A 26749-nucleotide genomic window follows, 5' to 3' on the forward strand; every position below is an offset into this window, starting at 1 on the left:
AGAGGTCCCTTTTGCCTCTTTAGGGGTCCCTTTATCTTACCTACTATGCAGGTATCATTTCTTTTGGGGTCCCTTTTGTCCCACTTACAAGGTAGTTACATATTTGGGAACTCTTTTGTCCCAACTATCCTTGTAAATCATATATCATATATATAACCAAACTTTATGTTAAATTGATATTCAACACACTTTTATAATATAACTCATACTTGTATTGTTGCTTTCATAAAAATCTTTATATGCTTCTTATTTGAGTAATGAAACTGTGTACCATATGTTAAGAATGAAGATTCTTTCCAAAATATTTTCAACTAGCATAATCTTTAATGAAACATAATAACTCTTATTTGAAAGTCTTATGATTCAATTATATAAGAGGTATTTCATATATGAAAATTAGGTTAGGAACATCCCTTAGCAAGAGAATTACTTGTAATGCATATTTCTCTTTCATTCATTCAAATATCAATATACAATGTAAAATTAACAAGAATTATATTTAAAACTTTAATTTGCATTACTTACCTTCTTGATGAGTTGACTTTTCTAATTCTACACCACTTAACTTCCTCCTTTAATAAATTCTCCCAAAACTTTCTTTATTCATAAATGTGATGAATCCTAAAACACTTTTAGGATACATTCATTAGAACCTTATGTAAAAGATAACTACAACCATTGTAATACAAAGAACTACTTACATTTATCAACTTCTCTCAATTGCCCTCCTTTACAGCCATTGACTTCCGTCTAAATAGATAAAGAGCTCTGTTGTTCAAAGGGAATTCAAAACAGAAAAAAATTTCCTCCAGCAACTGGCTTAGGGCTACTTCAGTAAAACTTCCACTGTGCCGCCACTTATGCTTATAGCACTTTGCCGCATTCACTCGCTAAGAAGGCTTGCGGGAATGTGAATTTCAAACTAGAGAAATAACTCTATTGCCTAAGTGAAACGGCCAACATAAGGAATTTTATATAATTGCAAGAGAGGGCCCACATGCCATTATAACTAAATTTCAATCTTATCTTTTGAAAGCATCTATTCAACATAAGCATAATAGTAATATTATAAATATAATCTCTAATAACTGTTATTAATTAAATTAATTTTTTATTTTTAAATTAATTAATCATTTAATTGTTAATATAAAATTTAGAAAATTTTGTAAAATACTTACTTGGGTTTTACAAATCTTCCCTCCTTAATAGAATTTCGTCCCTGAAATTCACTTTTCATACTTTTTCAAACAGGTGAGGAAATTTCTGTTTCATGTCTGACTCTTTTTCACATGTAGCCTGCTTTATTGTTCTGTGTTTTCACTTAATTTTTATAAAAGGAATCATTCTGCTCCTAAATCTACAAACATCCCTTTCCAAAATCATTTATGGTTCTTCAATATAAGTTAAATCTTTATGAAGTTCAATATCATTCTGTGAAACCCTTTGACCTTTATCTGTAACCCACTTTCTGAGCATTGAGTATTATTATCTCGGACAAATTTTTGTAGGTAGAGCCAATCTGTAAGCTACTTGTCCCACTCTTTCAATAATCTCAAATTGGACCAATAAATCTAGGATTGAGTTTTCCATATTGGACAAATCTAGAAATACCTTTCATTGGTTTCACTTTCAAGAATACAAAATCTCCCACTTCAAATTATACCACTTTATGCTTGGGATCATAATATTTTTGTTGGGGGTCTTAAGCTTCTTTTAGTCTATCTTTGATTAAGCGGACCTTTTTTATAGCTTGGTTTATTAATTGTGGACCCATTAACTGTCTTTCACCAACTTCAAACCAACTTTAAAGAGTCTTGTATTTCCTCCCATATAAAGCTTCATATGGAGCCATCTTGATACTGGATTGGTAGCTATTATTATAAGTGAATTCTATTAAGGGAATATAATCTTCCTAACTACCTCCAAAATCCAGAATACACAATCTTAATAAATCTTCCAGTACCTGAATCAGTCTTTCTTATTGACCATTTGTTTATGGATGAAAGGCTATATTGAACTTCAATCTAATGCCCAAACTTTCATGTGTACTTTTACATAATTTGAATGTAAATATCCCATCTCTATCAAAAATAATATATTTAGAGATTCCATGCAATCTGATGATTTCCTTCACAAATAACTTGACCAATTTTTTCACTGAATCAGTTTGACGAATAGGTAAAAAATTAGCTGACTTCGTTAGTCTATCTACCACAACCCAAATACTATCATGTCCTTGCATTGACCTGAGAAATCTTGTAACAAAATTCATCGCCATTTTCTTCCATTTCCATTCTAGAATTGGTAGAGTTTGTAGCATCTCATTGGGTTTCTGATGTTCAATCTTAACAACTTGGCATTTTTGACACTTAGTCACATAATTTGCCACATCTCTCTTCATTCCTGACCACCAAAATAATATCTTCAAATTCTTATACATTTTCGTGCTTCCTGGATGAATTGAATAACTTGAATTATATGCTTCAAATAAAATTTCTTGAACTAGATTTAATTCCTTTGATATCCATAAATTTCCATTGCTTCTAACTCTTTCCTGATCATCAATGCTAATATTTTTTCTTGTTCCTGATTGCCCTTGCTCCAACAGCTTTTGATATTCAGTACTAGCCTTCTGAGCTTTAGCAGTTCTTTCTTCTAATAAAGGATGCACTGTCATTTGATTAAGGCTAATTGGGTCTTGAACTTCTTGAACCTTGACTTCCAATTTTAAGTTTTCCATTTCTCTAATCAATTCTTCTTCATTAGTCAACATACAATTCACTTGTATTCTGGACTTTCTGCTTAATGCATCAGCTACCATATTAGCTTCCAGATAATACTAGATGTCAAGATCATAATCTTTTATCAATTCTAGTCATCTTCTCTACCTAAAATTTAATTTCTTCTGAGTGAAAATATATTTGAAACTCTTATGATATGTAAAAATCTCACATATGATCTCATACAAGTAATGTCTCCAAATTTTTAATGTAAATACCACTGCAGCCAATTCCAGATCATGAGCTGGATAGTTCTTTTCATGAGGCTTCAATTATTTGGAAGCATAGGCAATAACTTTTTTATTTTGCATCAACATACACCCCAACCCTTTTAGAGAAACATCATTGAACAACTGAAATCCCTCAGTTCCAGAAGGAATTGACAATACAGGTGCAATTATTAAACACTGCTTCAACCCTTGAAAACTCTGCTCACAATCATCTGTCCATTTAAATTTAATGTCCTTTCTGGTTAACTTAGATAAAGGAAAAATAATTTGGAAAAAGCCTTTAACAAATCTCTTGTAATAACCTGCCAATCCCAAGAAACTTCTAACTTATTTTACATTTATTGGTTTTGAGCAATCAACTATTATCTTTATCTTTTCTGGATCTATTGATATTCTTTCTTCACAGACAATATGTCCCAAAAATGAAATCTTCTTCAACTAGAACTCACATTTGGAATATTTGGCAAACAGCTTATGTTGTCTCAGTAGTTTTAGCACAATCTTCAAGTGATCTGCATGATCTTTATCATCCTAGGAATAAATTAAAATGTCATCAATAAACATAATTACAAATTGATCCATATAAGGTTTGAAAATTCTATTCATCATATCCATGAAAACTGCAGGAGCATTGATTAATCCAAATGGCACAACAAAAAATTCATAGTGTCCATATCTAGTGCCAAAAGCAATTTTCTCAATATCACATTCTTTTATCCTGACTAGATGATAACTTGATCTCAAGTCAATCCTGGAAAATACATAAGCATCTGCCAACTGATCAAATAGATTGTCAATTCTTGGAAGATGAAACTTATTTTTTATTGTCACCTTATTTAATTCTCTATAATCAATACAAAGTCTCATTGAATCATCATTCTTTTTAACAAATAACACTAGCACACTCCAAGGAGATGAACTGGGTCTGATGAAACCCTTTTCAATTAACTCAGCCAATTGACTTTTCAACTCTTGTAATTCCTTGATTGTCATTCTGTAAGGTACTTTGATAATTGGATTTATACCAGGCTGCAAATTTACTGAAAATTCCACCTCTCTTTCTGGAGGTAAATCTTTCCATTCTTCTGAAAAAACTTCTACAAATTCATTCACTACATGAATGAAATGTAAATCATTACTCCTTTCTATTGTCACTTCAATCTTTACTAAGAAATCAAGTCACCCGCTCTTAGACTTTTATGCACCTGACTAGACGTCATCAATAAGGAAATGAGTCCTCTTTTACACTGGAAATAAAATACATTTTATCCAAGCAAATCAAACATGACATTTTTCTTCCAACATTCTATGGTGGCAAAATATGTGACTAGTCAATTCATTGCCAGAATTATATCAAATTCCACTGATGGAAGTACAATCAAGTCTGTTTGAAAATTTCTATCATCTATCATAAAATCAACTGAACAGGATGTACTGGCATTTAAAAAATTATTCGTAGGTAATCTAACACTTAACCAAGGAGTAAAATTGGTAGGTTTTATATACAACTTCTCACATAATATCTCAAATATAAAAGAATTCATCGCACTAGAATCAAAAAATACTTTAACAGGTAAATCTGAGATATTTTATATACCTGTCACCACCTCAAAATATTCCTTAGCCTCTTGAGAAGTTAAAGCAAATACTCATGATGCTGTTGATCTAACTGCTTCATTTGAGGTTTCTCCTTTTATCTTCAAAGCAGGTTGATGTAAGGGTGGCCTAACACCTCTGTACTGCTCTATCCTCTGACCGCATCTAAATTCCTTGCCTCCCTAAACATTCCTTGAACAATTTCTCTTGATGTGACTTGATTCTCCACACAAATAATACTTTCTTGAATTCATTAGGCATCTTCCTGGATGAGATTTTTCAAGTTGCACAAACTGATATCAAAGGAAACCTTGTAGACTGATGTTGTTGCCTCTGATGAAATTTCTGCTTTTTGGATGATCCACCTCTGTGATCACTTTGTCTCTTTCTATCATTATTATCTCATTTCTACTTAACCACTTATATGTCATTCTCTAATCTGGCACTTTCTACCAATTCAATGCGGAGAGGAATTAATGTTTGTCTAATTGAATCCCTCAAACCTTTTAAAAATCTGTAGCATTTTTCTTTTGAAGTAACGATCATATATGGATCACGCTTTGACAAAGCTGTAAATTCTGCTTCATACTGTATATCAGCCCTTGCTCCCTACTTAAGGTTCACAAAACTTTCTTGCATTTCCTGCCTTGCTGATGGAGGAACATTACCACCCTCTGAAAACTTGTTCAAATTCTTCCCACATAATTTGCTCATCTTATTTACCTCTAAATTTCTCCAATTGTTGTCCCCTCCACTACCTTTCAGCTTCACCTTCTAGCATAAATATTGCCATGGATACACGTCGGTTTTCAGGGCATCTCACTCCATTTAAAATCTTCTCTATTCGGATGATCCTGTCTTTTGCACTTCTGGCATTCACTCCTCCTTTAAACAATTGAGGTTTTAAACTCTGAAAGAGCTTTAGATGCTTATCTGCTTATGCTCCCACAAGATCACATGTCTCAACATTTGTACTATTACCAGGAGTGGTAGGAGTAAGTGATGTAACTACATGTGAAACGTTAGGTGTTGTAGATGCCACCATAGACTGCATCTTTTCCATCATCTGCATCATTATATTCATCATTTGCATTTGCATTAAGTTCCCTTACATTATACTAACATCATCTATTCCTGCTAGTGTAGGGTCTACATAGGGTGCACTGCCTCTTACTGGAGCCACATTTTCAGGATCCTTAGAGATTCTAATAGGCTGAGATGACTGTCCTTCAGTTCCTTCAGGTATTCTATCAGCCATTAAATCTGCAATAAATTACATCAAGAGTTATGCATTTATAATCATGTATTCCTAGTTATAAGTTTTCATATGCTTACTTACAATCCCAAAATAAAGTTACATATAATTCAATTGAAGTTAGACTTATCTTTAACTTAGGAATACTATACTCTCCTAGGCTTTGTAATCATTCCATCAGATCTCATCTTAATTTTCTAGACAACTTGATTTGTTTATGCTTCCGTAATTAAATCCTCATAACCTTAAACATTTGCTTTGATATCACTTTGTAATCACCCACAGTACCCCTGAACAGTACTGTAGAGTGTAACAAATAAAACAACTTTTTTTATCTTATAATCATTTGAAATAATCCATCAGTTGCATGTTTACATATAAACATATCATAAACCTCAACTAGTACATCAACGAAAGCACTTAAAAGTTTCAAGCATTCATAAAATATAATTATAGAGCCACTAAAGAAAAAATCAAACAAACACTTCATGGGTATATTAACATACTTTAGTTTAGTTTTACAAACAGAAATAAAATTAACATCTAGGATTGAAATATTTGAACCTAGTTAGCAACCACTTTTTCTTTCCCTTTTCTTGTAACAACAGCAGTAATGAAAATCCTAGTGAGCTATAAGGCTCGGCAAGTTATGCAGCTGTAAATAGTATTAAACTTGTATGATAAAATTTTATAACATAAAAACATAAATAAAAATTTAAACTACTTGAGAAACCACATAACATCTCATTTGGCATTACCTTTAACTTTTTCTCTTAGATCCATAATGAATATTAATTTTTCTCATTAAAGATTTGGCTATTCTTTCATAAACAAATTCAATGAAGCCCAAATAAACCTGGCATTAACGCCATTGAATTCCATAGAAGTCTCTTTTGCGTCTTTAGGGGTCCCTTTGCCCCACCTGCTATGCTTGTATCATTTCTTTTGGGGCTCCTTTTGCCCTACTTACAAGGTAGTTACATATTTGGGAACCCTTTTGTCCCAACTATCCTTGTAAATCATACACCATATATATAGCCAAATTTTACATTAAATTGACATTCAATTCACTTTTAGAACATAACTCGTACTTGCATTGTTGCTTTCATAAAGATCTTTATATGCTACTTATTTGAGTAATGAAACTGTGTACCGTATGTTAAGAATGGAGATTCTTTCCAAAATATTTCCAACTAGTAAAATCTTTAATGAACATAACAACTCTTATTTGAAAGTCTCATGATTCAAATATATAAGAGGTCTTTTATATATGGAAACTAAGTTAGGAACATATCTTAGCCAAAGAATTATTTGTAATGCATATTTCTCTTACAATCATTTAAATACCAATATACAATGTAAAATTAACAAGAATTATATTTAAAACTTTAATTTGCATTACTTACCTTCTTGACGAGTTGACTTTTCCAATTCTACACCACTTAACTTCCTCCTTTGATAAATTCTCCCAAAACTTTCTTTATTCATAAATGTGACAAATCCTAAAACACATTTAGGATACATTCATTAGAACTTTACTGTAAAAGATAACTACAACTTTTGTAATACAAAGAACTACTTACCTCTATCAACTTCTTTCAATTGCCCTCTTTCCTTTCTCTTCTCCTCTAAACATTTCTTGGCTTCTTACTCTTCTAAACTCTCACATAATATTCTCTTTTGGTTGTAGTTTCCTCTCAGCAAAATAATTCTCATCTATAGCATGTACATCATAAATGATCCTTAATTCTATAAACAAAATTCTGCTTTAAAAATTCTGCACTAATTAAATCTACTTACTAGGGCTATTTTAGTTGAAATCCTACTATATATCTCTGCTTCTTGCTGCAGGAGACTTCCGATGCTTGCTATAGGAATCCAACCTACCAAAATCCTTTTTTTTTTGCTTACCAAGCCACTAAGACGATCCCTTTACAGCCATTGACTTGCGTCTAAATAGATAAAGAGCTCTGTTGTTCAAAGGGAATTCAAAACAGAAAAAAAATTGCTCCATCAACTGGCTTACAGCTCCTTCAGTAAAACTTCCACTGTGCCTCCACTTATGCCTACAACACTTTGCCGCATTCACTCGCTAATAAGGCTTGCGGGAATGTGAATTCCAAACTAGAGAAATAACTTTATTGCCTAAGTGAAATGGCCAAGATAAGGAATTGTAGATAATTGCAAGAGAGGGCCCACACACCATTATAATTGGTTTTTAATCTTATCCTTTGAAAGCATCTATTCAACATAAGCATAATAGTAATATTACAAATATTCATCTCCAATAACTGCTATTAATTAAATTAAATTTTCATTTTTAAATTAATTAATCATTTGATTGTTTATATAAAATTTAGAAATTTTTTGTAAAATACTTACTTGGGTTTTACACTTTTAAGATTAAATGGACACTACATAACTTATAATTGACAACTAATATTATGTTTAATCACGAGTTTATACAAGATTAAGTTAATTATCTAGGTTCAATAACAACAGATGTTTCAGTTGTTTGATGAATAATGAAGTTGATATAGAATATTGAGGATGATGGGAGATGGAGGTTTTCAAGGTTGATCATGAGTAATCTTATAAAAATGAAAAAATTTTGTGAAATATGGAGAAGATATTAATTCAGCTATGAGGTTTGAAGGGGTGATATCAAGAGGAGGGCATTGTAGATGTTTTAGTGATATGTGTTGTGAAGTGTGAAGGCTTGTATAGGTGATGAGCAAAATTAGGGTTTGATATGAAAGTGAACTTTTGAGAGAATTATAAATCATGTATTGGTGTGGAGATTGAACCCATCCTTGGAGAAGATTTTATGATTTTCTTATTGTAATGGGAAGGCTAAAGATGGAGAAGCAGATGATCAACACGAAAAATGGAGTGTATCTACAATGTACGAAATTTTCACCCATATATGTATGTTTTAATAGCTGATGTCCCATCCAACGAACACTCATAAGAAATTTATAATTTTATGCGGTTCATCCTGATCTATTGGTTGGAAGCTTTAGCTACCAATCAAAAGGTCTTGATTTTGAAATTGTGTATGTAAAATGTGTAAGAGTTTATTTTAATTAGCTCAGAAGTCCAAAAAATATATAATTTTAAATTACATTTTTTCATATTTTTAATTAAAAAGTAAATTTTATATTCAAATATTTTAGTTGTTTTATCAAGTTGAATGTCTTGAGTTTATGAGAAAATGATTTAAAAAAAACAAATATGATTGATTGAAATTTATTTTTCTGAGTAATTTATTTTTTGCTTTTTCAAGAAAAAATTCTTTCAATTGAAATCTGATTAATTTTAATATCATTTTATTTCTTACATTGGATATAATAATTTTTTTTAAATACAGTGTATATTATTAATAATATGATTATTTATCAATTTTTAATACTTATCTTAAAATTTGTCATCATATCTTGTTTTTAAAATTATTCTTATTTTAAAATCCCCGGAAAGCTGGTTTTTAGTTTTTACTGCCCGATCTGAACACGTGTGATTCTCGCACGTGCGACGTTTAATTTCTTACTCTGCCGGATTCTTATGCTTTCGAACAAAGCCCTAAGCAAAATGCCGTGGAAGAGAACGCTCCCGCCCCATGTTATCGAGGTGAAGTTGGAGGAGCAGCCCCCTAGCGAACCCATCGACGGCGACGGCGAGGAGGAAATAAGTCAAGACGAAGAAGAGGAGGACGAAGATGAAGATGAAGATGATGAAGATGAAGATGAAGATGACGAAGAAGAGGATGAGGAGGAAAATAATGAAGTCGAGGACGAAGAGGAGGAGGACTTCTCGAGCAAAGAATCCATCCGTAAGCTACTCGAGCCTTTCGGCAAGGAGCAATTGATGGAAATCTTTAAGGAGGCCGTCGTCAAGAATCCCTCTCTCCTCTCCCGTATAATGAATGAGGCCGAGACCGACCCCGTAAACCGCAATATCTTCGTCCATGATCTTGACTGGAACGCCACCTCCGAGGCCTTAGCTGCCGCCTTTTCTCCCTTTGGTCAGATCGAGGATTGCAGGGTCATCAAGAACCAACGCACCGGGCGATGTAAAGGCCATGGTTACGTTCTCTTCCGCACCCGGGCTGCGGCCAAGAGAGCTCTCAAGGATCCCCTGAAGATAATCGGTGGCCGCGCGACCAAATGCCGGCTCGCTTCCTTCGCCCCCTATGCCGCAGCCGTGCAAGCCCGAGCTCCAGCAACAGTTGCTGGAAAGAATTTTCGGGTTGGGCTGCTTAATCCTGCAGCAGGCTTGTCTCCTGCATTGAGTGGGAGAGTTGCTGCTGTTTCTCATCAGCCTTATACAGTTGGAGATGCTGGCATTCCTCCACAGTCTTATGCTGGTCGACCAGTTGGATCAGCTAGGGGATCTGTGGTTAGTGTAAACAGTATAAGCCCGAGTGTAATCGGGAATTATGGATCCCTAGCAGCGCTCCATGGTTTGGGAGCTTACCAGAATTCAGCACCCTCTGCAGCTATCAGGCCTCAGACAGGAGTTGGTTCTTGGGGAGCAAGTGGGTTGGGACCTTTCTACGGGCAGTAAGGTATATGAATTTCATCATCATTTATGAAAGCTTGTTTCTCTACATGGATTCTTCAGGAAATTTTTCATTTATAATTCTGGCTATTTGATGGCTTTTACTGAAAGGCTACTACTTGTGAAATTACTGTTATCATTATGCAAGAAAACATGTGTTTAGGTTCATAAAACTTCCTAGGTAGCATTGTACTAACTCTTTTATTATTTGATACATCTTTAATGCTTTAGTGAGCTTAAGGCTATTTGTGTTTATTCCACTTGCTGTGATTTGGATCACCTATTTCTTTCAGGGGAGAGTTATTGAGCATAGGTGACAACATGATATTAATATTTCTCAAAATCAATTTGGATTACTGTCGGATAGGTCTACTATGGAAACTATACATTTATTGAGAGGTTGATGGAGAACTATAGAGAGAATAAGGGGGATCTACATATGATGTTTATTGATGTAAATAAAACATATGATAAAGTTCTAAGAGAAGTACAATGGAGAGTTAGAGATCTTACAGGACAATATATATCTTGCATTTTTTTTGTTATATGCTTAGTTGTGATATCATTGTTGGAGATCTTATTTAAATTAAATAAAAATATTTTAACTTGTAATGATTTATTATTTGTCTTATTTTGAAGATGAAGAAAAAAATGTTGTTATTTAAAAGGCTTCCTCACAATTAGAAATTTTAAAACGACACACCAATTCCCCCTTCCCCCTCTTGTGTGTGTTGTGCACTTTATCTCTTATCTTTTTCATTTCAATAGATTTTCTACTCATGCCTCTTCCCAATGATAGACTTTACTTTTTGTAAAAAAGAGTACTACAATAATATTCTTTTAGCTACTGCCTATGATGCACATGCACGAACACAGCGACACATATACGACACGACATGGACACTGGACAAGTTAGTTATTAAAAATTATAGAACACAGACACGGGTTGGACACGATATTATAATTTTTATATTTTAAAAATAGTATATAAAAATTGAATAAGTATAATATTAAAAATAATTTAGAAATAATAAGTTATTTAACTATAATTTGTGTTTAAAATGATTAATTTGAAGATGTCGAGAGTCAGGCGTCAATGTCATGTATCAAGAATCGAGAGAGGAGATGACAATGCTATTGTGAAAGTTGTTTTCCTTCCAGGATTGTCCAGGACGAAGTTGGATCGTCCTGGGACGATCGGTATAGGTTGTGAAGAAAATTCTGACAGAGAAGTTCGTCCCAGGACGAACTGGGGTTCGTCTGGACGAAAATTCCTCCCGAGAGAAAATCGTCCCGGGACGATTAGGGATTGTCCAGGACGATCTGCATGGGTTTATATGGAAATGAGATCTTTTTGAAGAGAGAAAAGCCCAGGAGAGAAATTCGAAGGAAAAAGAAGAAAAAGTGATTTTTAGGCGACTTCTGTCCGTTTTCGTCCGTAGCTGCAGCTGAGAAAGTTGACCGACTCGAGGTAATACACATTCCTCTTTTCTCAATTTTCAGAAATGAGGATTTTGACGACTTTTCTGTTTCGGACAATGTTTAAAATTGCGTATTCGGGTATTGAGGCGTTTTTCATTTGTGAGGCGAGGCGTAAGCCTCAAGGCGTTTTGAGGCGTAAGCCTCAAAATCAAAAGATTGCGTAAATACTGATAAAGGTTTTACCGCGTAACTTTTGGTATGTTTCTGAGATGATAATTGTGCACGTTTTGAATATTTTCTGGAATATTTTTACCGGGTATTTTGAATTCTGTGGAGTTTTGATCGAATAATAATTTATCTAGATGTCTGAATTTACTATTTCAGTACAATGAAAGTCTTAGAATGATGTTGTGTACTCTCTGTGGTAATTTGATAAATTTCTGAATCTGTAAATTTTGTGAAAAATTCTGTATACTGCCGTTATGACGCTGATGATTTTTCTGACGAATTCCGATTTTATGATTTGAATGAATTGTTGTGCTGTGATATCAAAAGGGAGTTATGAGGGGTCGAAATCCTTTGGGATTCCGTTGTCTGGGTCCGGGAAATCTGAAAATCTGAGAATCAGTTCTGTTCTGAAAATTTCGTATATCTGTTCTGTTTTGGTGCTTCAAGCACAAAGGGAGACATAAGGGGCCAGAATCTGTTGAGATTTTGTCAGTGTCAGGGGAGGGAGGCATTAGGGGCCAGAATCCGTTGAGATTCTGTCAGTGTCAGGGGAGGGAGGCATAAGGGGCCAGAATCCGTAGAGATTCTGTAAGGGTCTGGGAATCTGAAATCTGATGTGTTCTAATGTTGAAATGTGATTTCATCTGATTTGACATATGTTCTGTACTATTCTGTTTGTTCTGTACGATTCTGTCTGTTTTGTGAATCTGACTTGAATATTCGGTTATGAAGTGAATTCTGTTTTATGTATAAGTGATTTGATTTCTATTTGATCAAATATCTGTATTCTTATGACTATATGATTTCTGTACGATTATTTGAATTATGTACGACTATTTGAATATCTGTTTCTGATATGTTTTCTGATGTAAATTTTTGGAGATTTGGATTGGTGAGTGTAGTATTGCTGAGCTGTTAGCTCATCCTTATTTTCTGCGTGGTTTTCAGGTTCTGGGAAAGGGAAGAAATCTTGGACTAGAAGTTCAGTATCTGATCTGTAATTAGGTATTTTGCACTTTTGATTTTTGTACAGTCATGACTTTTCTGTTCTGTTCTTTCCGTTTATAGCTATGCACTATATTGTACATGATTATTTTGATGAGAAGAAAGAAGAAAAAATAGTGGATGCATTTCTGTATATTTGGATGTTTTTAGCAGCTCTGTATTTTCTGTCTGTTTGTTTGAATATCAAGAAGAAAGTTCTGAAGCAAGTTCCAAAACTAGATCCTGGATTTCAAGTTCCGTCGCGACTCGATGCGAGCGGGATTCGTTCCGGTCGGGTTGGGTTGTGACAAACTTTAGTGGTATCAGAGCAATGGTTTTGGAACTTGTATTGTAAGACAGAGCTATAGGAATTGATCTGTAAGTCTGTCGGGGTAGTTCTAGTTTGTCTGGATTTTTTATTGTGTTATTTTATGTGTATAGTTTTCTGTGTGATTATGGATCAGCCAGACCCAGATATGACTGATGGGCAGAGTGCTAGTTAAGCAGCTCCTATGAAGAGTTCTGCCCCAGTGGTTGGTTCTGATACGGTCTCTCGGTTTGCTACGTTGGTTGCTCAGATGATGAGTGAAACTCAGAATAGAGCCTCTACTATTTGATTTGAGGATATAGATAGACATTTACAGATGTTTTTGAGATTGAAACCTCCGAGATTTGAGGGCACGGTTGAGCCTAGAGCAGCTGAGGAGTGGTTAAGGAGGTTGGAAAAGACCTTTGACGGTATGCAGTGTTCTCCGGACAGGAAGCTACCGTTAGCTATTTTTCTGTTAGATGGTGAAGCTGAGCGCTAGTGGACGGGCCAGCAGGAGGAGAAATTTCAAGGCAAGCTAAACTCTTTGATTACTTGGGAAATTTTTTTAGAGATATTTCGATTGTGGTTTGTACCTCCTTCTACAAGACAGCAAATGCATGAGACTTTTCTGAGGTTGGTTCAAGGGAGCAGGAAAGTGATGCAGTACGAGGCAGAGTTTACTGCTTTGGCCCGATATGCTCCGCAGCTGGTGAGTACTTATGCTGAGAAGTGCTATAGATTTCTGAGGGGACTACGAGATAGTTTGAGGCAGCCCCTGATACCATTTCATATTTCTGATTTTTCTGAGCTTGTTGAGAGAGCTCGACTGATAGGGAACGATTTGATGGCTACTCAGCAGCGGTGGACTGCTAGTAGGAAGAGATTCAGTGGTGATGCTTCTAGTAGTGGTTTTTCTGGATTTGACAAGAAGAGATTTGCTTCTGGAGATTCCAAGAGTGGATAGTCTGTGTCCACTACAGTTTTTGGTAGCGGAAATGTGACCAGTTTTGGGTCAGTCAGTGGTGCACCTGTGTGCCAAATTTGTGGACGACATCATTTTGGCCAGTGCTACAGGACGACTGTTCAGTGTTTTAGATGTGGTCAGACAGGTCATCGGATTGCAGAGTGTCCACAAGTTGGATTTGATCGACGATCTGAGTCCAGATCTGATAGTTTTGCCAGACCAGCAGGAAGGCCGAGGACAGTTCCTCAACGTACTGTTTCTGAGGGATCATCTGGTAGACCTGGTGGATCAGGTTCTGTGGCGAGGAGACCACCTGGCGGTACTCAGAGGGAGTCTGGTAGTTATGTAGCTCCATCTCCAGTTCAACCACGTGTATATAATTTGAATCAACAAGAGACTCGTGATGCTCCGGATGTGGTGACAGGTACGGTTTATATTTCGGAACACCCATGTCGTGTTTTATTTGATTCTGGAGCCAGTCACTCGTTTTTGTTCGAGCGTTGTTTTGATGCTTTTCATCTGGATTCTGTTTTGCTACCGGTTTCTCTTTCTATTCTTTTGCTGGCTGGAAATAATTTGATTTCTCGTAAGTTTTGTTTTTGTGAGACTGAAATTTCTAGCAAGAAATGGAAGTCGAGTTTGATTTTGTTGTCGATTTCTTCGTATGATGTGATTTTGGGCATAGATTGGCTGAGTCTGTATAAGGCTCAGATTGACTGTTTAAAGAAGCAAGTGAGCTTGCTTATGAAGGGTGAGAGATGTGTATTCCAAGAATTAAAAAGCGTTCTCTCCTGTTTGATTTCTGTTTTGGAAGTTAGAAGAATGTGGAAGAAGGGTTGTATGGTATTTTTGGCTTCAGAACGAAATATGAACATGGATGCGGGTTTTGTTTCTGATATCCCAATGGTACGAGAGTTTTTAGATGTATTTACTAATTAGTTGGTTGGTTTGCCTCCGGATAGAGATGTTGAGTTTTGTATTGATGTGTTTCCGAGTACAGCTCCAATATCGAAAGCTCCGTACAGGATGACATCGAAGGAACTTTCAGAATTGAAAGTTCAGCTTCAGGAGTTGGTTGATAGAGGATTTGTTCGTCCTAGTGTTTCTCCTTGGGGAGCACCTGTTCTGTTTGTAAAGAAGAAGGACGGGACAATGCGCATGTGTATTGACTATAGAGTTCTGAATAAAGTCACAATCAAGAATAAGTATCCGTTGCCACGGATTGATGACTTTTTTGACCAGATAGCTGAATCTTCTGTATTCTCAAAAATTGATTTAAGATCTGGATAGTACCAGGTGAAGGTAAAGGAAGCTGATGTGATGAAGACAGCTTTCAGTATTCGGTACGGGCACTTCGAGTTTTTGGTTATGCCTTTTGGGGTAACCAACACACCTGTTGTTTTTATGGATTTGATGAATAGAGTGTTCAAGGAGTATCTGGATCAGTTTGTGATCGTCTTCATCGACGATATTCTGATATATTCTGCTTCTGAAGAAGACCATGCCAGATATTTGAGGATTGTGTTGGAGACTTTGAGGCAGCATCAGTTATATGCTAAGTTCTCCAAGTGTGAATTATGGTTGAAGAGTATTTCTTTTCTGAGGTATGTGGTGAGTGGAGAAGGTATTTCTGTCGATCATCATAAAGTTCAGGTAGTTGCTAATTGGCCAAGGCCTACTACGGTATTTGAGATACGTAGTTTCTTGGGCATAGATGGTTATTATAGAAAGTTTGTGAAAGGATTTTCTCAGATTTCTGCACCTCTAACGAGACTGACTCAGAATTAGTAGTTTTTGTTTGGACACCAGAGTGTGAAGCTAGTTTTCAGAGATTGAAGGATTGTTTGACTTCAGCTCCAGTGTTAGCACTTCCGTCTGGTACGGAAGGATTTCAAGTGTTCAGTGATGCTTCACTGAAAGGTTTGGGTTGTGTCCTGATGTAGCAATATCAGGTAATTGCTTATGCTTCGAGACAGTTGAAACCACTTGAAAAGAATTACTCGACGCATGATTTAGAATTAGTTGCAGTTGTATTTGCTTTGAAGATTTGGCGTCACTACTTGTATGGCGTCAGGTGTGAGATATTTACAGATCATAAGAGTTTGAAGTACATCTTCACTCAGAAGGTTCTGAATTTGAGGCAAAGAAGATGGCTTGAGTTGATTAAGGATTATGATCTGACGATTCAGTATCAGCCTGATAAGACTAATGTGGTAGCCGATGCTCTGAGCAGGAAGTCTTCTGGATTATCAGGTATTCACCTTACTTCTGATGCGTATCTGATACGAGAGATGAAAATGCTACAGTTAGAGGTGATTTCCTCTACTAGTCCGGATTTTGGTGTGTTGACTCAGATGGACATTCAGTTTTCTTTGGAAGAGAGGGTTATTAAAGCTCAGAAGTCAGACTCTGAATATGTGAAGCTGATTGTTCAGATTGAATCTGGTAAGAAACCTGAACTATGACTTTCTGATTTTGGTATCATTTTATGTAAGAGCAGGCTGTGGATTCCTGTGTTTGGAGATCTGAGGAAGGAGATTTTGCACGAATCTCATTATTCAGGCTATACTATTCATCCAGGAAGTGGTAAGATGTACGGAGATATGAAGAGTTTATTTTGGTGGCCTGGAGTGAAAAAGGATGTATCGGAGTTTGTTTCGAAATACGAAACATGTCAGTTAGTGAAGGCAGAGCATCAACGACGAGGAGGTCTTTTGCAGTCGTTGTCTATCCCTTAGTGGAAGTGGGAGGATGTAACGATGAATTTTGCTATGGGTTTTCCTCGATCAAGGTAAGGACATGATGCCATTTGGGTGATTGTAGATCGATTGACAAAGTCTGCACATTTTCTTCCGATCAGACAGACGGATCCGGTGGACAAGTTAGCTCAGATATATGTTAAAGAAATTGTCAGATTATATGGTGTGCCTAAAGTGATTGTATCTGATCGAGATGGACGATTCACTTCCAGACTTTGGAAGGATATTCAGCAAGGCTTGGGTACGAAGTTGCATTTCAGTACGGCTTTTCATCCGCAGACTGATGAACAGTCTGAAAGGACTATTCAGGTACTGGAGATCTTCTGAGATTATGTGTTCTGGATTTTGGAGGTAGTTGGGAGGATCACATCCCTTTGATAGAATTTGCTTATAAAAACAGTTTTCAGTCCAGTATTGATATGGCACCTTACGAAGCTCTGTACGGCCGAAAGTGTAGAACCCCTTTGACTCTGACTGAAATGGGAGATAGACAAGAAATAGGTGCAACTTTTGTGGATGAAACTGTTCTGAAAATCAATCTGATTAAAGAAAAATTGAAAGCTGCACAAGACAGACAACAAAAGTATTACAATTTGAAGCATAGGCTGGTGAAATTTCAGGTTGGTGACTTTGTGTATGTCAAAGTCAGTCCGATGAAAGTGGTTAGCAGATTTGACAGGGTAAGCAAGCTCAGTCCAAGGTATGTTGGACCTTTTGAGATAATTGAAAGGATTAAAAATTCTTCTTATAGATTGTTATTGCCCGATCAAATATCTGACGTACATAATGTGTTTCACGTATCCTCTTTGAGAAAGTGAATCTCTGACTCTGAAAAGAAACTTTCTGTTGATGATGTGGAGATTCAGGAGAATCTGCAGTATAAGGAAGAGCCTGAACAGATTTTGACTTATGATGTGTGTAAGTTAAGAAACAAACAGATTCCGATGGTTAAAGTTCAGTGGAAGCATAGAACAGCACGAGAAGCTACTTGGGAGAAAGAGTCGGATATGAGACAGTCATATCCGTATCTGTTCTGACTCAGTTTTGTTTTGAAAATGTTCCTCGACATTTTTCTGAAGTTGAGGAGATTGTGAAAGTTGTTTTCCTTCCAGGATCATCCAGGACGAAGTTGTATCGTCCTGGGACGATCAATACTGGTTGTGAAGAAAATTCTGGCAGAGAAGTTCGTCCCAGGACGAACTGGGGTTCGTCTGGACGAAAATGCCTCCTGAGAGCAAATCGTTCCGGGATGATTTGGGATCGTCCAGGACGATCTGCATGGGTTTATATGGAAACAAGATCTTTTTGAAGAGAGAGAAAAGCCCAGGAGAGAGAAATTCAAAGGAAAAATAAGAAAAAGTGATTTTTGGGCGACTTCTGTCCGTTTTCGTCCGTAGTTGCAGTTGAGAAAGTTGACCGACTCGAGGTAAGACACATTCCGCCTTTCTCAATTTTCAGAAACGAGGATTTTGACACTTTTCTGTTTCGGATTTTGTTTCTGTTAGTGAATAATTGATTCCGTTTTGTACTGATAAATGTTTTACCTCGTAACTTTTGGTATGTTTCTGAGATGATAATTGTGCACGTTTTGAGTATTTTCTAGAATTTTTTTAACGGGTATTTTGAATTCCGTAGAGTTTTGATCGAATAACAATTTATCTGGATGTCTGAATTTACTGTTTCAGTACAATGAAAGTCTTAGAATGATGTTGTGTACTCTCTGTGGTAATTTGATAAATTTTTGAATCTGTGAATTTTGTGAAAAATTCCGTATACTGCAGTTATGCCGCTAGGGCTGTCAATATATGACACGACCCGAAAACCCGACTCGAATCCGACCCGATTTTTTCGGGTTCGGGTCAACCCGAACCCGTAACGGGTCAAGTTCGGGTTTAGTTTTTTGGCCCGTTTTAAATTTTGGGTCGGGTCCGGGTTGACCCGGAAACCAGATTTTGACCCGGAATTAACCCGCTTCGAGCCTTTGACCCGCGCTGTCCGCTCCGCTTGAGTTATCAACTATCGTCGCGATTCGTGCGAGTGCGATTTATTTTAGCATTTAGATGTTAGGGCTCATTTAGGGTAGCCCGCAGTCGCGTTCATTTCATTTCCGCCTTCTTCAGTCCTTCGTCTTCGTCTCTTCACTCCTTCATGGAGCTTCTCTCCTCGTCGGTGTCGTCGTTTATTCCTCTATTAGTATATTTTTAATCTTCTTCTTGCTCGAAGCCCGAAGGCTCGAAGCTTTTCAGTTTGTTCCTTCTTGCTAATTAGTTGCTATCATTTTAAAGTTATCTTGGTTAGTTGGTTGAAGTATCATCCTTGTTCGGTTATTTCTTCTGATTTAAGCTGTTATGCGATTTTGCTTTTGATTTGTCGATTAGGGCTTAGGGTTTATTGTATCTTGGTTTGTATGGCAATTAGTTGCTATCATTTTAGTATTTTTAGAGTTATCTTGGTTGAAGACTTGAAGTATTACTATTGAATGTTTTTTTGGGTTGTATGGCAGTATGGCACGTTGGGCTGTCGGTTTAACACTTTAACTATTAGTCTATTACTGGCTTAGGGTTTATTGTTCCCTGTTGGCTGTTGGTGCTGCACTGCTGCCTTTTGAAATTATTTGTTTCTGCCTTTCTGGACGCCGATTCAATTCTGTTACTCTGTTAGTCTGTTACTCTGTTAGTTTGTTACTCTTTTACATTCTTAGTTACATACTTACATACATTCAAACTTTCAAAGCATGTAAATCATGTAGTTTGTTGGCTGCAGCTGCAAGAAGTTAGTATTCAGCTAGGATATTCTTACTTCTTACTTCTTTAGCTCTTTCATATTAAATTTATGAATTATTTATGATATTTGGCTATGGACTTTTTGCTATCATGCTATGTATAATATGGATTAAATCCTTTAATTGGTTTATTAGATGGAGGATTCAAACACACTTCCGGAACATTTTATTGATGAGAATGAGGAAGTTCACATTGAAGATAACGTGGTAGAGCCATCTAATGATGGTTCAGTGGTACTTAAGAAGCGTAGAAGGATGACTTCCAAGGTTTGGGGGCATTTTGAGATGCTGTCTAATCCTACAGATGGTAAGCAAAGATGTAAATGTATAAAATGTGGTACACAATACTTGTGTGAGAGTAAAAATGGGACTGGTAACTTAAGAAGACATTTGCAAAATTGCAAGAAAAGAAATCTACGTGACATAGGGCAGCTCATATTGCAAACCACCTCAAATTCTTCTATTGCTATGACTGATCATACGTTTGACTCATCAGAATTTCGTGATTTACTTACTGCTTGCATAATTATGCATGATTTGCCCTTTCAATGTGTTGAATGGTTGGGTGTTCGAGCACTTTTGAGCTATCTTCGTCGGGATGTTCAACTATTTTCTAGGAATACAACAAGGAATGATTGCAAGAAATTATTCAATAAAGAAATTTCAAATATTCGTTCACAGTTATCTAAGTGCACTAGCAGAGTTTGTGTTACATCTGACTTGTGGACATCTATAAACACTGATGGATTTATTTGCTTGACCGTGCATTTTATTGATAATGATTGGCATCTACATAAAAAGATCATTAGTTTTTCTTTTATGCCACCACCTCATGATGGTATATCGCTTTATGAGAAATTGCAATGTCTTTTTATTGAGTGGAAAATAGAGAATAAGCTTTTCAGTATTACATTAGACAATGCTTCTGCAAATAATGTTTGTGTTGATTACTTGAGAAACCAAATGAATTTAAGGAGTGCCCTTCTATGTGAAGGTGAGTTTTTTCATTTAAGATGCTTGTGCTAAGGATTGGTTATATGGTGACAAGGGTGCATATCAACTTTTACTTTATTCAATATCTTGAATGATTACAGATTTACAATTAGTTATGATTATGAATATTTATTTTTATTTGTTGCAGTTTTGCATGACCCTGAACTTGAAGGTGTGACTGAAGATATTCTTGCTTTAACAGTAAATCGAGTTGAAGATGAACCTGGGGAAAGTTAAGTAATATATGGTGTGACTGAAGATATTATGCAATTAGCCAACTACTATAAATTCTGTCAGTATTTATGTATTATATGACCTGGGGAAGTTCTTTTACAGGACCTGCACTTTTCTTGAATATTTCTGTTATTAAGCTGCTACTGAAAAGTGAAAATTGACTTAAACCGTCTTGTGAGTTGGGAATGAGTAATTAGATCCAGCTGCTGTTTTGGATTTTCATCTTCTGTGAGACCTGCTGTTTTGAATATCTGTGAGATCTGCTATTTTCCCATACATTCATCTGGTTGTTTTGAATATCTGTGAGACCTGCTGTTTTCCCATAATATTTAACCTGTTTTGCTGAATTTGGATCTATCCCCTCTTCTCCTGCATGGCTGATTGGCTGCATAACTGCAGTCTGCATTCATATTTCCTGATGGTTTGTTGTTTGCCTATTGTACTATTTGGGATTGGGAAATGTATGTGAATAAGCTATTTCCTGCTGTCTGCATTTATTTTTCCTACTATTTCCTGCTGGTTGCTCTCAGAATTCATTATTTGATATATTTTAAATATTAAGAGAATAGCTGAATAGGCGATGATGATATACCTTCTAAAATGAATGTGGGAAGATGAAAGCTTGGAGGCTGGACTGCTGGAGCATTAATGTGATATTACAACCAATAGGCATTTGTATTTACTTCAAAAGAGCAGATACTATCTAATTAAGTGATCAGATACTAAGTGAGTACAAATTGTTTCCTTGGATGGTAAAATTATTGAATTGGAGGGTTTAATCTGAGCCATGTATTAGTCTATTAGATAATAAATACTTAGAATTTTATACTTGTTTAATTAATTTTATTGCAGTTATATCTCTAAGATGATAGGTGATTGAAGAATTGTTTACTTTTATACTTGTTTAATTAATTTTATGCTGGACTGCTGGACTGCTGGAGCAGTGGAGCCTAGAGGCTGGACAACCAGGACTGCTGGAGCCTGGACAACCTGGACTGCTAGAACATTATTACCTGAAAGCTTGGAGGCTGGACTGTTGGAACCTTTGTGTTTGTAAAGTGTTTGTAAAGTGTTATTTGTAATTGTAATTGTAAGTTTGTATTATTTGTAGATTTGTAATTGTAAAAAATTGTGAAATGTAAAAGTTTTAATTGTAAATGTAAGTGAATAAGCTGCTGGATTGATCAGGTTTGTAAACTGTTGGACTGATGGTTTGTTGTTTGTCTATTTGGGATTGGGAAATGTAAGTGAATAAGCTATTTTTATTGTAAAAAATTCATATTTCCTGATGATTGGCCATTTAAAACCTGTTTTAATTTTTTTATAGTGCAGACGGGTCAAACGGGTCGGGTCGGGTTGACCCGGACCCGAAGCGGGTCGGGTCCGAGTTAGCATAAATGACCCGTTTCAAGAAATGGGTCGGGTTCGGGTTGACCCGAAAGAGGTCGGGTCAATTTCGGGTTGGAACCGAACCCGACCCGTAACCTGTTTCTGACAGCCCTATATGCCGCTGATGATTTTTCTGACGAATTCCAATTTTTTGATTTGAATGAATTGTTGTGCTGTGATATCAAAAGGGAGTTATAAGGGGAGGATTCCGTTGTCTGGGTCCGGAAAATCTGAGAATCAGTTCTGTTCTGAAAATTTCGTATATCTGTTATGTTTTGGTGCTTCAAGCACAAAGGAAGACATAAGGGGCCAGAATCCGTTGAGATTCTGTCAGTGTCAGGGGAGGGAGGCATAAGGGGCCAGAATCCGTTGAGATTCTGTCAGTGTCAGGGGAGGGAGGCATAATGGGTCAGAATCCGTAGAGATTCTGTAAGGGTCCGGGAATCTGAAATCTGATGTGTTCTGATGTTGAAATGTGATTTCATCTGATTTGACATATGTTATGTACTATTTTGTTTGTTCTGTACGATTCTGTCTGTTGTGTGAATCTGACTTGAATATTCGGTTATGAAGTGAATTCTGTTTTATGTATAAGTGATTTGATTTCTATTTGATTAAATATTTGTATTCTTATGACTATGATTTCTGTACGATTATTTGAATTATGTACGGCTATTTGAATATCTGCTTCTGATATGTTTTCTGATGTAAATTTTTGGAGATTTGGATTGGTGAGTGTAGTCTTGCTGAGCTGTTAGCTCATCCTTATTTTCTGCATGGTTTCTAGGTTCTGGGAAAGGGAAAGAAATCTTAGACTAGAAGTTCAGTGTCTGATCTGTGATTAGGTATTTTGCACTTTTGATTTTTGTTCAGTCATGACTTTTCTGTTCTGTTCTTTCCGTCTATAGCCATGCACTGTATTGTACATGATTATTTTGATGAGAAAAAAGAAAGAAGGAAAAATAGTGGATGCATTTCTGTATATTTGGATGTTTTTAGCAGCTTTGTATTTTCTGTATGTTTGTTTGAATATCGGGAAGAAAGTTCTGAAGCAAGTTCCAAAACTAGATCCTGGATTTCAAGTTCCGACGTGACTCGATGCGAGCGGGTTTCGTTCCAATCGGGTTGGGTCGTGACAGCTATGGAGAGTCAGGGTATTGATGTTATGGAGTAGGGGTGCAACCGAGTTAAGCCGGCTCGCCAGCCGACTCAGGCTCGACTCGACAACAGGCTCGACGAGCAGAGCTAAACGAGCTCGCGAGTCGAGCTCGAACACAGTTCCGAGCTCGAATGCTTAACGAGCTCGAGCTCGAACAGGCATCCGACTCGACTCGTCGGCTCGACAAGCAGCTTGACTGGGCGGGATTCACGGGATCGAGCTCGGGACGACGACGAAGGATTAGATCTCTACAGCGGAACTTGCAACGGACGTGACGACGATGGCAAAGCTCGAAAAGAATGTGATGACGACGCCGAAGCTCGGAATGGACGCGACGAGATTGAGCTCGGAACTCGGAGCTCACGACGATGAAGCTCGGGACTACAGATTAGACGCGACGACGACGACGATGACGACGAAGCTCGGAATGGACGATGACGATGACGAAGCTCGGAGCTCGATTGAGCGCGTGACGACGATGACGGACGCGTCGTCGTTGGACACGACGACGAAGCTCGGAGCTCGATTAAATGCGCGAACGAAGTGATGACGGACGACGTCGTCGTTGGACTCGACCTTAACATAATACGCGACGTCGATGGACGTCTGCACGGCAGCGAAGGCGAGTACGCGACGACATTTTGAGCTCGAATTGAGCTCGACGAGCCCCTCGACACCAAAACGAGTCGAGCTCGAGCTCTGATTTTGAGCTCGACTCGAGTTCGAGCTCGAGCTCGGTATCTGAGAGTCCAGCTCGACTCGAACAACCCCTGACTCGAGCTCGACTCGAATCGTTTGCATCCCTATTATGGAGTAAGTATCGAGGGTCAATGTCAAGAGGGCGTCTATCGTCGATGCTGAGAGCGTGCTAGTCATCGATGTTAAGATGATGTCTGACAAAGATGAGCTGTTAAGCTGTGGGTATGGAAATTTATAGTGTTGAGCATCAATGTCAAGACAGTGTCAGATTTTGATGTTGAGATGGTTTTGAAATGTCGATGTTATAATGACGTCGTCGATGTTGAGATGATATTGAGCATTATTGTGAAATCAAAGTCACGACCCGCCAAAGAGAAGTGAAAATGAGATTATTCAATGAATGTGGTATTGAGTGCGAACAATTGATTTGATGTTGTAGAGAGGAAATAAGAAAATTATTTTATATATTTTAAATAAATAAAAATTTTAAATACAAGAAATTATATTTTAGAAAACTTCATAAAATATTTAAAACATGCTTGTCTAATTTGTATTTATTATTTGTTTAATCGGACACTTTTTTTGCTTGTTTACACGTGTTGGAGATGTATCAAACTGTGTTGTGTTGGATATGTGTCGGACACTGTATGTCTCTTTGAGGAGAACTGTCGGTGCATCATAGGCTACTACACTCTATTAGATTTGATTGTGAAAAGCTTCAACTCATTCTAGAAATTTTTAAAAGCACCCATAAAATTATAGTCAAATAAAGTATGGTAGTGATATGTAAAGGAAAGAGGTAAAAAGTTTTCCTAAATTCACCCTTAGTATTATGTATTTCAAATGAATTCCTTTTATACACTATAATGTCTATTTTAAAAGTTAATTATAGGAATCGGGATAGTAGTGGATGTAGAGTGGAGTATAAAATTATCTAGTTGTATATGACTAGGGATATTATGATTGCTATTTAGATCATTATTGGTGAGTATATTTTGAATGTAGTTAATGCTTATGTTTTTTAAATCTGATCAAAATATATATTAAAAAAAAACCAATTATTGGAAGATATGGATGAACTATTGTGTTGTATACTTGAGAAGAAAGAATATTTATTATATGTGATTTAAATGCGGGTAGTGAGCTAAGCTAATATTATAATTTTTTATTATTTATAAAACAAGTTTAGGAATAAGTAGAAAATGAGATGATATATATGATGGGATATTAGAGGATTCTAAATATGAGATAGAAATTTATTGGGTGGAGAACGCATGCTTTAGAAAAGAGAAGAGTATTTAGTTACAAAAGTGGAGCTTCGAAACACAAAGAAATTTCTTATTTGAAAAAAAAAAATTCTTGTAGGTATTATAAGGTAATTCTAAGAGAATTTGATCCCCCAACATAGGGTAGGAGTTATGAATGCATATTTAGAGTGTAAAGATAACAATCAAAATAAATAATTGATATAGAAATAGAAGGTAGAATTTAAATGTTAAGAAATCAATAATCTATGAAGATATATTACTACAACAACAACATCATGCCTTTTTCTCACTATGCGGGGTTGGCTACATGATTCCTTTTTCTCCATTGTGTTCTGTTAAGAGTCAAATTCTCATTTAAATCTAATAAAGACATGTCATTTTTGATATTTTCTAACCAAATATTTTTACATCTAGTCGCCTACCTCTACACTTATTAAATTCTTTGATCTCCTTATTTCTCCCAGCCTTAGCCTTCTTAGTTTGCATGAATGCGTGATTTTCAATTTCCAAGACCACGCCTTAATTTGCACATGAACTCACAAGCAATCTAATTAAACCCCCGATAATTGCTGCCCAATATATAAGATTTTGTGGAAGTAATTTTAAGACCAAATCAGATTCATCTTTTTATTTGAAATTCTACAAAATAAAAACAATCCAACGCCTTTTTTAAACTGAATTTATCTAAATAAAATTATCATTTATATTCTCAAAAAAAGAAAAAAGTAAAAAAAAAAAAGAGTTTTATATCTGTGCTTATCCTGATAAATTATTGAGCAAAGAAATCCTAACATTAGTATCCAATGATTTCATGTCACAGATAATATTGAAAATTAAGCTCGACATGTCTCTGTCCAAGTCCTAGTTGTTTGTTGTTTAGTATATTCTGTTTTGATTATGGGCTAGCTCAAGCTTGGTGATGTGATACCAGGAATTGGATTTAGAAAATTAATAAAACTCTTGTTCAAATAGTGAAATTGCAATCTTAATGTTGTTCACAATTGAAGCTTCTCAAAGATCTTAGAATTCAACTACGCTTAGGCAAGAGTTTACACCTAAATTAGCAAGATCTATAAAATAACGACGGTAATAAATAGTAAAGCAAATGAAAAGCCAACTAGAATCCGACAGTTAACAAAG

The 26749-nt window shown here is 36.2% G+C and overlaps 1 protein-coding gene and 1 pseudogene across 6 annotated transcripts in view; both read left to right on the plus strand.

Moving 5' to 3' along the window:
* Nucleotides 1-9419: 9419 nt before the first annotated feature.
* LOC110112480 (UBP1-associated protein 2A-like) overlaps nucleotides 9420-26749 on the plus strand; it is a 23949-nt gene continuing 6619 nt past the window's right edge. For 3 of the 6 annotated variants that reach the window (XR_003700837.1, XR_003700836.1, XM_020844724.2), the window contains exon 1: nucleotides 9420-10425. Coding sequence is in view for 4 of the 6 variants with exons in the window: in XM_020844724.2 (XP_020700383.2) it covers nucleotides 9423-10424 (1002 nt within the window). In the remaining 2 variants the exon portion in view is untranslated. Of the gene's footprint in view, nucleotides 10426-10711; nucleotides 10729-21008; nucleotides 21286-22038; nucleotides 22056-26749 lie in introns of those variants that run through there. The other 3 variants (XM_028695160.1, XM_028695159.1, XM_020844726.2) reach the window with 3 other exon arrangements.
* Nucleotides 11495-18317, plus strand: LOC114579659 (annotated as a pseudogene).

This window comes from Dendrobium catenatum, unplaced genomic scaffold (genome assembly GCF_001605985.2).
Source record: "Dendrobium catenatum unplaced genomic scaffold, ASM160598v2 fragScaff_scaffold_621, whole genome shotgun sequence".
NCBI classification, from domain to species: Eukaryota; Viridiplantae; Streptophyta; class Magnoliopsida; order Asparagales; family Orchidaceae; genus Dendrobium; species Dendrobium catenatum.